The 13,765-nt window shown below is 38.5% G+C and overlaps 1 protein-coding gene across 1 annotated transcript in view; it reads left to right on the top strand.

The window, feature by feature from the left end:
- The window catches only part of NEMF (nuclear export mediator factor), a 66,800-nt gene that overhangs the window by 14,291 nt on the left and 38,744 nt on the right, over nucleotides 1–13,765 (top strand). The window contains 8 exon segments of the mRNA XM_006160502.3: nucleotides 4,891–4,964; nucleotides 6,503–6,573; nucleotides 6,653–6,728; nucleotides 7,084–7,146; nucleotides 11,906–11,983; nucleotides 12,070–12,278; nucleotides 12,522–12,713; nucleotides 13,161–13,224. Coding sequence (XP_006160564.1) covers nucleotides 4,891–4,964; nucleotides 6,503–6,573; nucleotides 6,653–6,728; nucleotides 7,084–7,146; nucleotides 11,906–11,983; nucleotides 12,070–12,278; nucleotides 12,522–12,713; nucleotides 13,161–13,224 — 827 coding nt within the window.

Raw genomic sequence — 13,765 nt, 5'->3', positions numbered from 1 at the left:
GCTTCCTGATTCAGAACTTGGAGTGCTTCTAGAGAGAAAGTTATTTATGCATTTTAGATGCATTTAGTACTGTGGTGTGGCTGTGTGGTCAAGCAGGCCTTTGTAACTACTTAGAGAATCTAACTTAACTATCAAATAAGGAAAATGGAAGATTTGGTTTTGGATGATTTTGACCTGTAGTTTTTGTTTTGTTTTGTTTTTAAGGGAGTTTTGCTATAGGGTGTGTGCGCTCACCAAAAAGACAGAGAAAGAGAAAGTGGGAAGTCAGGCACCCCCCTCCAGGGGATGATGGCCATGCTGCAATCCCTTTTCCTCTGTTGTGTTCTCAGGATTTTGGGCATGCATGCATGCATATGCACCCAGTGTGAATTTTAAGCTACTAGGTCCAGGACTCAAACTGCAGTCGACTGTGTGGGAATCCAGCAACATAACCATTATGCCATCTGCTGGTCTCAACCTATAGGTTTTTATTCAATTTAAAAAATATTCTTGGGGCTGGCAGGTAATATGGTAGGTAAGGGTGCTGTACTCCCACATGGCCAGCTGCAGTTCGAGTTCCGCACCTGTCGGCTTGCTTTTTCACTTTTCCCCTCTCTCTCACTCTGTCATTCTCTGGTCAAATTAAAATAAATAAATTAAAATAAATAAAGGTAAATAATTCTTTAAAGAAATAGAAATATTCTTGATGTTTTGGGATTATATATATCATTTAATAAAATTGAGGGAGAATTTTCATGTTGTACCTTTTTTTTAATTCATTAATTTATTTTAATTTGATCAGAGAGAGAGAGAGAGAAAGTGAGAAAGCAGGCACCAGGTCCAGGACTTGAACCATGGTTGACCATGTGGGAGTGTCCAGGCCGCAACCACCACACCACCTGCTGATCCCCTGTTGTACCACTTTTTTGTCTTGTGTTTAAAAAAATACAAATTGAGGGACCAGCAGGTGGCATGGTGGTTAGGGTGCTGGACACTCCCACATAGCCAACCATGGTTCGAATCCTGGACCTGGTGGCTTTCTCTCTCTCTCTTCAAATTAAAATAAGTGAATTAATAAAAAAATGAATAAGTATTTAAAAAATAATAAATAAAAATAAAAATTGAGGGGCCAGCAGTTGGCATGGTGGTTAAGGGGTTGGATTTCCACATGGTCAACCACAGTTTGAGTCCCAGATCTGGCAGCTTGCTTTCTCATTTTCCATCTCTTTTTCTGTATCTGGTCAAATTTTAAAAATAATAGTAACAATAATAAATTAATTTTTTTTCCTTAGGGTATGTGTGCTTGCCAGAGAGAATTAGAGAGACACAGTGAGAGGGAAAATGAGAAATCTCCCCCCAGGGAAGATAACATGCCACAGTCCCTTCTCTTCCATTCTCCTTCTGGGATCTTAGGCACACATGCACACACACGTAGAGTGATTTTAAAGCTACCAGGTATGGGACTCGAACTGTGGTCAGCCATGTGGGAGTCCAGTGATGTAATTACTACTCCATCTGCTGGTCCCAAAATTAAATGATTCTTAAAAAAAAAAAAATACAAGTCGACTGTTTTAGTTTCTGAAATATGCCAGTTCAATATGAGGGGGTCTTCAGAAAGTTTATATGTATTATAACAAAGAAAATGTGTATTATAAAAACATTATGCTTGGGACCAGCAGTTAGTGTAATGGCTATGTCGCTGGACTCCCATGTAGTCGACCATGGTTCAAGTCCCAGACCCGGTGGCTTAAACTCACGCTGGGCGCGTGTGTGCGTGTGCCCAAGATCCCGAGAGGAGAAGGGATTGTGGCGTGGCCATCCCCCCCTGGGGGGTGATTTCTCGCTTTCTGTCTCTCTGTCTCTCTCTGTCTGTCTGGCAAGCGCACACGCCCTATAGCAAAAAAACCCTCTCAAAAAAAAAAAAGCATTATGCTTGGATTTCAAAATTTTTTGCATCAAAATACACTTGTGCTTTAATTACATTTGCCATAAACTCACTGAAGTCCCCTTGTAGAATCCTAATTAAGATGTTAATACATGTTGGGGGACCAGCTGGTCGTATGGTGCTTAAGGTGCTGGACACTCCCACATGACCAACCACAGTTCAAGTCTTGGACCTGGTGACTTGCTTTCTCACTTTTCCTCTGTTTCTCTCTCTCTCTCTGGTCAAATTAAAATAAATGAATGAATAAATAAAATTAAATTAAATAATTTTAGAAAAAGATGTTAATACATGATGATAGTGCTTTTTCCTTTGTTCTTATAAAATTAGTCATATTTATCTGGAACAGAATATGTACAATGTTCAGGAAAGCCTAGAAAATAATAGTAATGCTATATACTATCTGTTACTGTGCATATAACCTTTTCATAGATGAAGATATATTATGGAATTATAGTAATTATAAGTTTTTGGAGAAGGAATAGACAAAATTCAGAAACAGACCCAAATATACTTATGTGTCACTTAGTGATAGGAGTACATTCTAAGAAATGTGTTGTTAGCAATTTTGTTGTGCAAATATAGAGTATGGCCACACAGAGCTAGATAGTTACTACACACCGAGGCTATATGGGACAACCTATTTCCGTTAGCCACAAACTTGTAGAGCTGTACAGCCAGTAAAGAATACTGTAGGCTATTGTAACACAATATTTATGCACCTAAACATATCTAAACATAGAGACGACACAGTAAAAATACACTACAAAAGATAAATGGTACACAGGTATAGGGCATTTGCCATGAATGGATTTTTTTAAAAATATTTATTTATTTAATTTCATTTATTTTTATTTGACCAGAGAGAGAGAGAGAGAGAGAAAGTGAGAAAGCAAGCCACCAGGTCCTGGATTCAAAATACAGTTGACCATGTGGGAATGTCCAGCACCTTAACCACAATGCCACTTACTAGTCCCTGCCATGAATGGATTTTGATTTTGTAGGACTGCTAGTTTCTCTGGGTGAGTCAATGAAGTAAATGGAAAGTGAAGACCTCGGGCATTATTGTATACTACTGTAGGTTTAGGCTTTATTTATTAATTTTTTATAATAAACTAATCTTAGCTTACTATGACTTTTATTTCATAAAATTTCTAATTTTTAAAAAGATTTTGGGGCTGGCCCCATAGTGTGACAGTTAAGCACTATGGATAGGGAGCCAGATTCCATATGGCTAACTGAAGTTTGAGTCCTGGCCCTGCAGTTTGAGAAACTCACCAGGTATGTGTGCATGTGTGCCCCAAATCCTGATAGGATATAGTAATGGAGGAAAAAGGATTATGACCACATCCCATTAGGGGGTGTTTTCTCTTCCCCGTGTCATACCCTTTCTTTCCTCTGTCCCATGTACACCCTTCTGCCCTCTGTCACTTGTATACATCTCTTATATCTTCTATTTTTAATTTTTTAACTTTTATTAAAAACTGGAAGACACACACGTTAGCCTAGACCTTTGCAGGGTCAGAGTCAGTATCACTGTTTCCACCTCTATATCTTTTCCCACTGAAAGGGCCTGAATAAATAAAACAGCGCTGGATAAAGTCAAGCGCAAGAGGAAGTGTTGCAGGGAGGACACGCAGTTAACACTGAGTATAAAGCTGCCTCTGGTGTAATGTAGCATACTATTATATAAAGCCACTAGTGGTGTAACATAGTGTACCATTGTACAGCAAGCTTTTTTTTTACTAAGTAGAAGAAGAAATATACCGTAAAATAATGGTAAAACTACAGTAAGTACGTAAATCAGTAACATAGTTGTTTATTACCATTATCAAGCATTACGTATTGCACACGATTGTGTACTATGCTTTTATATGACTGGCAGCACAGTAGATTTGTTCCCACCAGCATCACCACGAACCTATGAGTAATGTGTTGAGTTGTGATATTATGAAGGCTACAACATATGGACATTACAATGGCATTGTCAATAGGCAGTAGAAATGTTTCAGCTTTTTTTTTTTTTTTTCAGGTTTTTGCTATGCATATTCTTGCCAGAGAGGAAGGAGAGAGAAGTCGTTCCTCTCGAGAGTATGACCATGCCACAATCCATTCTCCTCTTGGGATTGTTTTTTTTTAAAGGAACTATTTTTAAAATTTTATTTATTATTATTTTTAAATTTGACCATAGAAAGACAGAGAGAGAGAGAGAAAGTGAGAAAGCAAGCCGCCAGGTCTGGGACTTGAACCATGATCAGCCATATGGAGAGCCCAGTGCTACAATCACCACACCACCTGCCAGCCCCTCCTTTTGGGATTATAGACACACATGCATACCTGCCCACCTTGATTTTCAAGCTACCAGGTTCAAGACAAGACTTGGAGTTTGCCATGTAGGATCCAGCACCTTCACACCAGCTGCTGGTCTTTTCTGCTTTATAATCTCATGGGGTTGCCTTATCATATATGCTGTCCATCACTGACCAGAACATCATATGGAGCACATGACTGTGTATATGAAAATTGATTTCATATGCTTACAGACCATTGAGAGAAAGATGGATAATTCAATAAAAGGTACTGGGCTGGGGCCAGCAGGTGGAATGATGGTTAAGGTGCTGGCTGGACTCCCACATAGCTGATCATAGTTTGAATCCTGGACCTGGCTGCTTGCATTCTCTCTTGCTCTCTCTCTCTCTCTCTCTCTCTCTCTCACTCTTATGAGCACATGTGCCCTGTGGCAAAAATTTTAAAATAATAACAAATAAAATAATTCTTTTTTTTTTAAAAAGTACTGGGACAGCAGGCTCACCAAAACATAACCTTACTTATATATCCTAGGTACAAACATGAAATATCTATGTGTAATTTTCTTGAACACTTTACATGATAAGTACTCTGTCTGCATAGTTGTTTAGCAGTAGTTAATTGACACTTTGGTGCTCTTTTGATTTTTATTTTTCTGCTAGATATTGAAAAAGTACTTGTTTGCCTGCAGAAAGCAGAAGAATATATGAAAACAACATCTAACTTCAGTGGAAAGGTAGTACCCTGTATGCGTACTGTATAGTGTTGTGGTTTTATTTATTTGGATTTTCAGAAATTAAATTTTTATTAAAGGCTCAATGTATGTAAATAATGTTGTCCTACTTTGGAAAATTAATATCTATAATATGCTTTTTTTTCCCAGGGTAGGTGTTTTTATTAAGAATTTTTTATTTTATTTTATTTATTCATTCACTTATTTTAATTTGACCAGAAAGAACCCTAGAGAGAGGAGAGGGAAAGTGAGAAAGCAAGCCACTAGGTCTGAGACTAGAACTGTGGTTGGCTATGTGGGAGTGTCTAGCACCTTAACCACCACACCACCTCTGGTCCCTAGCTTTGTTTTGTTTTGTTTTGTTTTGGAAATGTTCTTTGCTATAGGGCATGTGCGCTCACCAGAAAGACACAGAGAGACAGAAAGTGAGAAATCATCCCCCTGGGGGAATGGCCATGCTGCAATCCATTCTCCTCTCAGGATCTTGGGCACGCATGCAAACATCCAGCATGAGTTTAAGCCACTGGGTCCAGGACTCGAACCACTGCTGACTACATGGGAGTCCTGCGACATAGCCGTTACACCAACTGCTGGTCCCAGTTTTTTGTTTTTATTTGTTTGTTGTATTATTTATTTTTATTTTATTTATCTATTTATTTTAATTTGACCGGGGTGGGGAGGGAGAGAGTGAGAGAGAAAGTAAGCCACCAAGTCTGAGATTTGAACCACAGTTGGCCATGTGGGAGTCCAGTGCCCTTAACCACCACGCCACCTGCTGGCACTGAGGGTAGTTTTTATTATTTTCATTTTCCTTCTGTTTTTTATCTTTTACAGAAAGTACTATATCACTCCATAGGAACCAGCAGTTAGCGTAATGGCTATGTCGCTGGATTCCCATGTAGTCGACCGCGGTTCACGTCCTGGACCCAGTGGCTTAGAACTCACGCTGGGTGCGTGTGCGTGTGTGCCTAAGATCCCGAGAGGAGAATGGAGGAGAAGGGATTGCAGCGTGACCATCCCCCCTGGGGGGTGATTTCTCGCTTTCTGCCTCTAATGTCTCTCTGTCTATCTGGCGAGCGCACGCGCCCTATAGCGAAAATCTCTCCAAAAAAAAAAGAAGGTACTATATCACTCCAGAAAAGTTGAGAAATTTGAAAAATTTCTTCTTGAGTTAGTTTTAGATAGAGATGCACATTTTCACTAACTAGTGCTTTTCAAGAATTTGGTAATCTCTAGCCCTCTAATAGTTAAACTCTTTTTTTTAAAATTATTTATTTGATTATATTTATTTATTTACTTTTTATTATTATTTAATTTGCTCACCAGAGAAAACAGAGAGAGAGAGAAAGTGAGAAAGCAAGCCACCAGGTCCAGGACTAGAACTGTAGTCAGCTATGTGGGAGTTAATTTGCTCATACCTTATGAGTGGTTTCCTATCGACAGTATAACTTTAATTTAAAGAATTAATAAAATCATTAGTCGTGAAAAGTATATTTTTAAAAATTATGAGTAGAGATAATTTTGATATTGGATTTTTGTAGGGATATATCATTCAAAAAAGAGAAATGAAACCAAGCCTGGAAGTAGATAAACCAGTTGAAGACATACTCACGTAAGCATGTGGCCATGTGTCTGTTTGCTTTGTATGTTTTTTTATGTTCTTAACGTGATTTAATAAATATGTTTTACAGGTATGAAGAATTTCATCCTTTCTTATTTTCTCAACATTCACAATGTCCATACATAGAATTTGAATCATTTGACAAAGTGAGTTTTCTAATTCCTTTCTTTGACTAGTGTATATGAGTTAATGTCAACCTGCTTTGATTGAATCATTGAAAATGTTTTTGCTTTGCAGTCAGTATGAATCTATTCATTAAAGATCAGAGTAATCACAGATATAGCTGTTGTTAATAATTGTTGATATTTTAAGATGAAAGACCAAAGATTAGAACTGAATTTGGTTCTTAATACTATTTAGCTATATAATACATTTATTGGAAATCTGCTTAAGTTCTTTAAGCTTTGTTATAAAATAGACTCTTAGAATTCTGTATAAGCAAGTTGAAGTGGAGATCGTGCTTTTTACCTCACTGATGGTTTGTCTGTTTTCTTAATAAAGGCTGTGGATGAATTTTATTCCAAGATAGAAGGTCAGAAAATTGATTTAAAAGCTTTACAGCAGGTATGGTATGATTAAAAGCAGTATATTAACTAGCTAGTTTTAGAGTGGTTTGATGAGTAGATGATGCTTTCATATAGGAATGGCAGCTTTACATAAGTAGTGTGGGCAGTCGAATGGGAATTCTCTGATCTCTTGGTTTATGATGAAATTCTGGGGGAGATCTCATGGTTGGGACTGGCAGGTGGCATGGTGTTTACAGGCACTGGATTCCCACATGGCCAACTGCAGTTCGAGTCCCAGACCTGGCAGCTTCACTTTACCTCTCTCACTCTCTCTGTGTCTTCCCCCCATGGTCAAATTAATAATAATAAATAAAAGAATTATTTTTAAAAAAAGAAAAGTATATCCTCATTTGTTCTATCCATATGTTAGGTACAAAGGGTCTTCATAAAGTTCATGAAAAATCCATATTCTAAATTTCAAAACATGACTTCACTTTCTTGGGGGCGTACAATAATTCCACTTTTCCATGAATTCTTTTAAATTCCTTAAAAATGCAAACATAGTGGGAAGATAAGACCTATTATTTATATCCTAATTATGATTTGCTTTATTAAATTAACCCATGGCTTCTCAAACTTTGTTATGGGAATACTGTTCTGGAGAGATTTTATTTTATTTGTATTATTATTTTTTTAGAGAGAGAGACATTGGCTATAGGGCATGTGTTCTCACCAGAGAGTGACAGAAAGTAAGAAATCACCCCTCAGCAGAGAGGATGGCCATGCTGTAATCCCTTCTCCTCCATTCTCCTCTCGGAATCCTGGTCACACACATACTCACTGTGTTTTAAGCTGCTGAGTCTGGGACTTGAACCATTGTCGACTATGTGGGAGTCTGATGACATAACCGTTGCACCATTTGCTGGGTCCCTCTGGAGAGATAGACCAGAGGAGGGAAAAGGAAATTTTTCTTTCTTTGCAAGTTTGTTTATCATTAAACTGTGCTTTTAAAAAAAAAAAAAAAAATAGGTCTTTACTGTGTTTTCTGTGTATTATGACTCCTTAAGAATTTATTTATTTATTTTTGAGGGTTTTATTTTCTGCTTTAGGGTGTGTGCACTTGCCAGAAAAACAGAAAGTGAGAAATTGACCCCCATGGGGATGCCCATGCTGCATCCCTTTTCCTCTATTCTCCTCTCAGGATTTTGGGCATGCATACACATGCACCCAGCATGAGCTTTAAGCCGCCAGGTCTGAGACTTGAACCATGGTTGGCTATTTGGGAGTCCAGCAATGTAACCGTTATGCCATCTGCTGGTCCCAACTCCATAAGAATTTAAATGTAGGGACCAGCAGGTGGCGTGGTGGTTAAGGCGCTGGGCATTCCCACATGGCCAACTGCGGTCCGAGTACTAGACCTGGCGGCTTGCTTTCTCACTTCCCCTCTCTCTCTGTCTCTCTCTCTGTGTATCTCTCTCTGGTCAAATTAAAAAAATAAATGAATGAATAAATAAAATTAAATAATTCTTTTAAAAAAGAAGAATTTAAATGTAATATTTTTCCAGCACATTTGACCATATTTCTTAGAATACTTGCTGCAAGACACTTATAAATTGGTAATAGTCACTCTTGATTTGAAGGGAATTTGGTTTTTCAGAAATATTAATGGTGTTAAATATGTGCAAAAATTTTAAATTACATGAATCCCTGTACCTGCTCCCTTTCAGTTAAAAAAAATTAGTATTAGCGTAATTTCAAAGCAGGTGGGTCAAATGAATTAAATAATGTGATTACAATATAGTGGCGGTGCTTGGTTAGTAAACAGACACCAAGCAGTAACACTGAGTCCCTGTTTTTTGCTTTTGTTTTTTAGTATACTGTAGGGCATATATACATGCAAGAGAGAGACACAGAGAGATGGAAAGTGAGAAATAACTTTCCAGCGGGATGGCCATGCTGCAGTCCCTTTTTCTTCATTCTCTTCTCAAAATTTTGGACATGCATGCACATGCACACAACATGTTTTTCTTTTTCTTTTTTTTGGGAGAGGTTTTTGCTATAGGGCGTGTGGGCTTACAAGAAAGACAGACACAGAGAGACAGAAAGCGAGAAATCACACACACACACACTCAAACACACACACCCCGGGGGGATGGCCATGCTACAATCCCTTCTCTTCCATTCTTCTCTCAGGATCTTGGGCACGCACACACATGCGCCTGGTGTGAGTTTAAGCCACCAGATCTGGGACTCAAACTGTGGTTGACTACATGGGAGTCCAGCGACATAACCATTATGCCAACTGCAGTCCCCTTTTTTTTTTCAATTTTAATTTTATTTATTTTTAAAGAATTATTTATTTAATTTTATTTACTATTATTTTTTCTTAATTTAACCAGAAAGAGAGAGGAAAAGTGAGAAAGCAACCTCCAGGTCCAGGACTCAAACCGCAGGCGGCCACGTGGGAGTTCAGCACTTTACCCCAACATGGCATGTTTTTCAAGCAGCTCAATCAGCCCCATGGGATCCAGCTACTTTAACCTTTGTGCCATCTGTTGACCCCAAGCTCCATGTTATTATGTGCATCAAAATACAATTTTTTTTGTTACTCCTTGCAGATTCTTACTGTTTCTTTCTCTCTTTATTTTAATTTGCTAGGGAGCATGTATATTCACTGTAGAGAGATGAGGAAAGAGAGAGCATCCTCCATCAGGAATGGTCACACTACAGTCTTTTTCCATTTCTCCTTTTGGGGTTTTGAGCACACATCCACTTGTGCCTGGCATGTTTTCAAGCTGCTGGGTTTAGGACTCAGACCCCACATTTCACCATGCAGGATCCAAGTTGCCTTCACCACCGTCCCATCAGCTGGCCTAATACTCACCATTCTTGTCATTTAAATCTTTTAAATATTTAGCCCAGCCCAGCCATGGTAGCATGTGCAGGCAGTTGCTGCTGCCTGGCAGGCCGAGTCTATAAGGGAATCCTGGGTTTGATTCTTAGCCCACTTGAAAAGCCAGGCACAGTGGTATGTGCCTGTAGTATTAGCTCTGGAGACTGAAGCCAAAGGACCACAACATGGGGAGAGTGTCGAAAAAAATGTTTTTTCTTGCCCAGCATCAGATATCAGTAATTGCTGATACTATTAGTAATGTTAGACATTTTGTCCTAAAATTGATAAATTTTAAATGTAAATTACAGGGGCTAGCAGGTGGCGAGGTGGTTAAGGCCCTGGACACTCCCACACGGCTGACCACGGTTTGAGTCCTGGACCTGGTGGCTTGCTTTCTCACTTTCTCCTTGTCTCTGTGTGCCTGTCTCTGGTCAAATTAAAATAAGTAAATGAATAAATAAAATAATTATTAAAAAAAGAAATTACATATGAGGGATGTCTTCAAAAAAATAATGGAATGTCTGGGAACCAGCAGTTAGCATAATGGTGTCACTGGACTCCCACGTAGTCGACCGCGGTTCGCGTCCCAGACCCGGTGGCTTAAAACTCACGCTGGGTGCGTGTGCGTGTGTGCCCAGGATCTCAGGAGGAGAATGGAGGAGAAGGGATTGCAGCGTGACCATCCCCCCTAGGGGGTGATTGCTCGCTTTCTGTCTCTATGTCTCTCTCTGTCTGGCGAGCGCACGTACCCTATAGTGAAAACCTCTCAAAAAAAAAAAAAAAAGGAATGTGTATTATGAAAAAACTGTGCATTTCAAAATTATTTTTGCACCAAAATAAGCTTATACTTTAGTAGTATTCTTCCATAAACTTTTGAAGTTTCCTTGTATGAGAAAACACTATAGGGAAGGTCAAGTAACTATCATGAGCCTTTGTTTTGATACTTTAGAGAAAAAGGTACTCTGTAAAATGTTGGCAGTAGTGCTGAGAAAATTAAAAGTAACACTAAAATAAAAAGAAATTACCTGGTAATTTAAGTTCTTTAAGACTTCATCTGGTGGCCATCAGGTTGCATGGTATTTAAGGCAATGAATTCCATGTGGCTAGCTCCACAGTTTGAACCTTGAACCTGGTAATGTGAAAATCACACCAAATGTGTGTGCATGTGTACCCAAAATCCAGAGAGGATAATGCAGAATTGATTGTGTCATGGCCATCACTTTCATGAGTGGAGGGGGGAGGCGGTACAGGGGGTGAAGGTGATTTCTTTCTCTCTCTCTCTCTTTCTGTCTCTGGTAAGTTCATATCCCCTGTAGCAAGAAAACAACAAACAAAACAAAACAGTAATTCATCCCAGGCCAGCCAGTTGGTTTGGCAGTTCAGGTGGCTGGATCCCGTATGGCGATGATACAGCTCAAGTCCTGGCCCTGGTGGCTTGGAAATCACACCAGGCACTTGTGCACGTGTGCCCCAAATCCCAAGATAATGGTGAAGGGAATGCAGTGTGATCATCCCTCCGAGAGGGGCTACTTTCTCACTTTCTCTCTCCCCCTTGTCTGTTTCTGAGAAGTACATGTGCCCTGTAGCAAATTTTTTAAAAACTTCATCTCCTCCAAAATTTACTGTCATGGCATAAGGAAAAATGTCTTGAATTCTGCCCTTTTTAAAGAATGCCAGGGTCATTAGGGACATATCTTACATATAATGGAACTCATCATCAAAATACGTTCCTGTGTAGGGAGTAAGTGGACAGGAGAGGTAGCGTGTAGCATGAAACACGGAGAGTGCACTGTGGGGAACTTTAGCTAGAACACTGAGAGGACAGAAGTGAAGTCAGGGGTAGTGAGTTTCAGGAAGTAGGTGAGAATGCTCCACAAAGAAGAAGAAATCTAATTTTTAAAAAAATTTGTTTTATCAACAATAGGAAAAACAAGCATTAAAGAAATTAGATAATGTCCGAAAGGATCATGAAAACAGATTAGAAGCTCTTCAACAGGCTCAGGTACTGTATTTGGCTTTCTCAGATTTTTTTTTTCAAATATGATAACTTTACATGACATTATGATAAATGTTTGTTTGTTTCTTAAGGAAATAGACAAACTGAAAGGAGAGCTCATCGAAATGAATCTACAGATAGTTGACAGAGCCATTCAGGTAGTTCGAAGTGCTTTAGCTAACCAGATAGACTGGACAGAAATTGGACTGATTGTGAAAGAAGCCCAAGCTCAAGGAGACCCTGTTGCAAATGCAATCAAAGAATTAAAACTGCAAACAAATCATGTTACAATGCTGCTAAGGTAAGCGCGATTCTTAAGTTAAGCAGTTAAAGCTTGTCTTTGTTACTTAATTGTTCACTGCTTTGATGAAAATGTTTTTCTTTATATTCAGAAATTCTCAAAGAAAAATTTAATTTACTTTGAAATAAATAATGAAAGTGTTTAAGTATTGAAAAGCATCTGTAATTTCATTGAGGAAACATACTGAAAATAAAGAAGTGATGTCATTGACGTTAGTGAAATGCTATTGAATATTTTTAATAGAAATCCATACTTGTTATCAGAGGAGGAAGATGACGATATTGATGGTGATATCAGTGTTGAAAAAAATGAAACTGACCCACCAAAAGGAAAAAAGAAAAAGCAAAAAAATAAACAACTGCAGAAGCCTCAGAAAAATAAGCCGTTACTTGTTGATGTTGATCTCAGCTTGTCAGCATATGCCAATGCCAAAAAGTAAGCCATTTAAGTATGCATTTTAGGTAAAATATTATCTGTAATCAATCAAGGTATTAAGGATATTTAAAAAAAAAAAAGTAGGGCCAGTAGGTGGCATGGCAGTTAAGGCTGCTGGACGCTGGACTCCTCCATGGGTCACCACGGTTCAAGTCCCTGACCTGGTGGCTTGCTTACTCGTTCTCTCTCTCTCTCGCCCTCTCTCTCTTTCTGGTGAGTGCACATGTTCTATAGCAAATTACAAAATAATAATAATTAAATAAATAAAAATGTAGCTTTACTTGTATATACTTTTGGATGGAAATACTTTTTTAAAAATTTGTTTTTTTGCATTATGTGATGTTCTGATTTGCTCTGTTTGGTACTTGAAGTTGTAAAATTTGAAACAAATAGAACACTAAAGAATAAAGATTTTACTTAAAATTTAATATAAACATGTTTTTCTAGGTATTACGATCACAAGAGATATGCTGCTAAGAAAACACAAAAGACCGTGGAAGCTGCCGAGAAGGTACTTAGTGGTCTTATGAGTGAATGTTAATTATTTTGCCTGCTTTAATTTAATTGTCTTGGTTCTTTTGTCCATTTAAAAGTTGGAAGTATCATTTGGAAGTATCTCTCAAACTTAATTTTACTTTAAATGTATATACTGCCAATATTTTTAGTTTCGTCTCCATACCTTCTCATCCTCTCTTTTTCCCCACTTCAATAAATAGCACCTTCATTTTTCTCTTAGCTCAGGTGAAAAATGTAGGAGATACTGTGTGCTCTTCTCTCATAAACCACATCTAGTGCATCAGCAGCTCCTGTGCTACTATGGACTATACCAGTAGTTTTTATCTTCCTTTTTGTCTTTATTCATGGTAGTGTACACACACAGGAGTTAAGACAGGAACAGTCTCCACAGAGTCTTGTCACTCCTTGATCCCCTTTCTCCTGTCTTCTAACCCTCCAGCTTATAGGATCTGGGGCTCTTAGGCATGTGCCCAGTGTGTTTCAGGCTGACCAGGCTGGGGATTTGAACTGTGATTGCCCTGTAAGAACTGGCTTTT

This window comes from Tupaia chinensis, unplaced genomic scaffold (assembly GCF_000334495.1).
Source record: "Tupaia chinensis unplaced genomic scaffold, TupChi_1.0 Scaffold000688_1, whole genome shotgun sequence".
Taxonomy (NCBI): Eukaryota; Metazoa; Chordata; class Mammalia; order Scandentia; family Tupaiidae; genus Tupaia; species Tupaia belangeri.
This window is presented reverse-complemented; position numbering and strand designations above follow the sequence as displayed.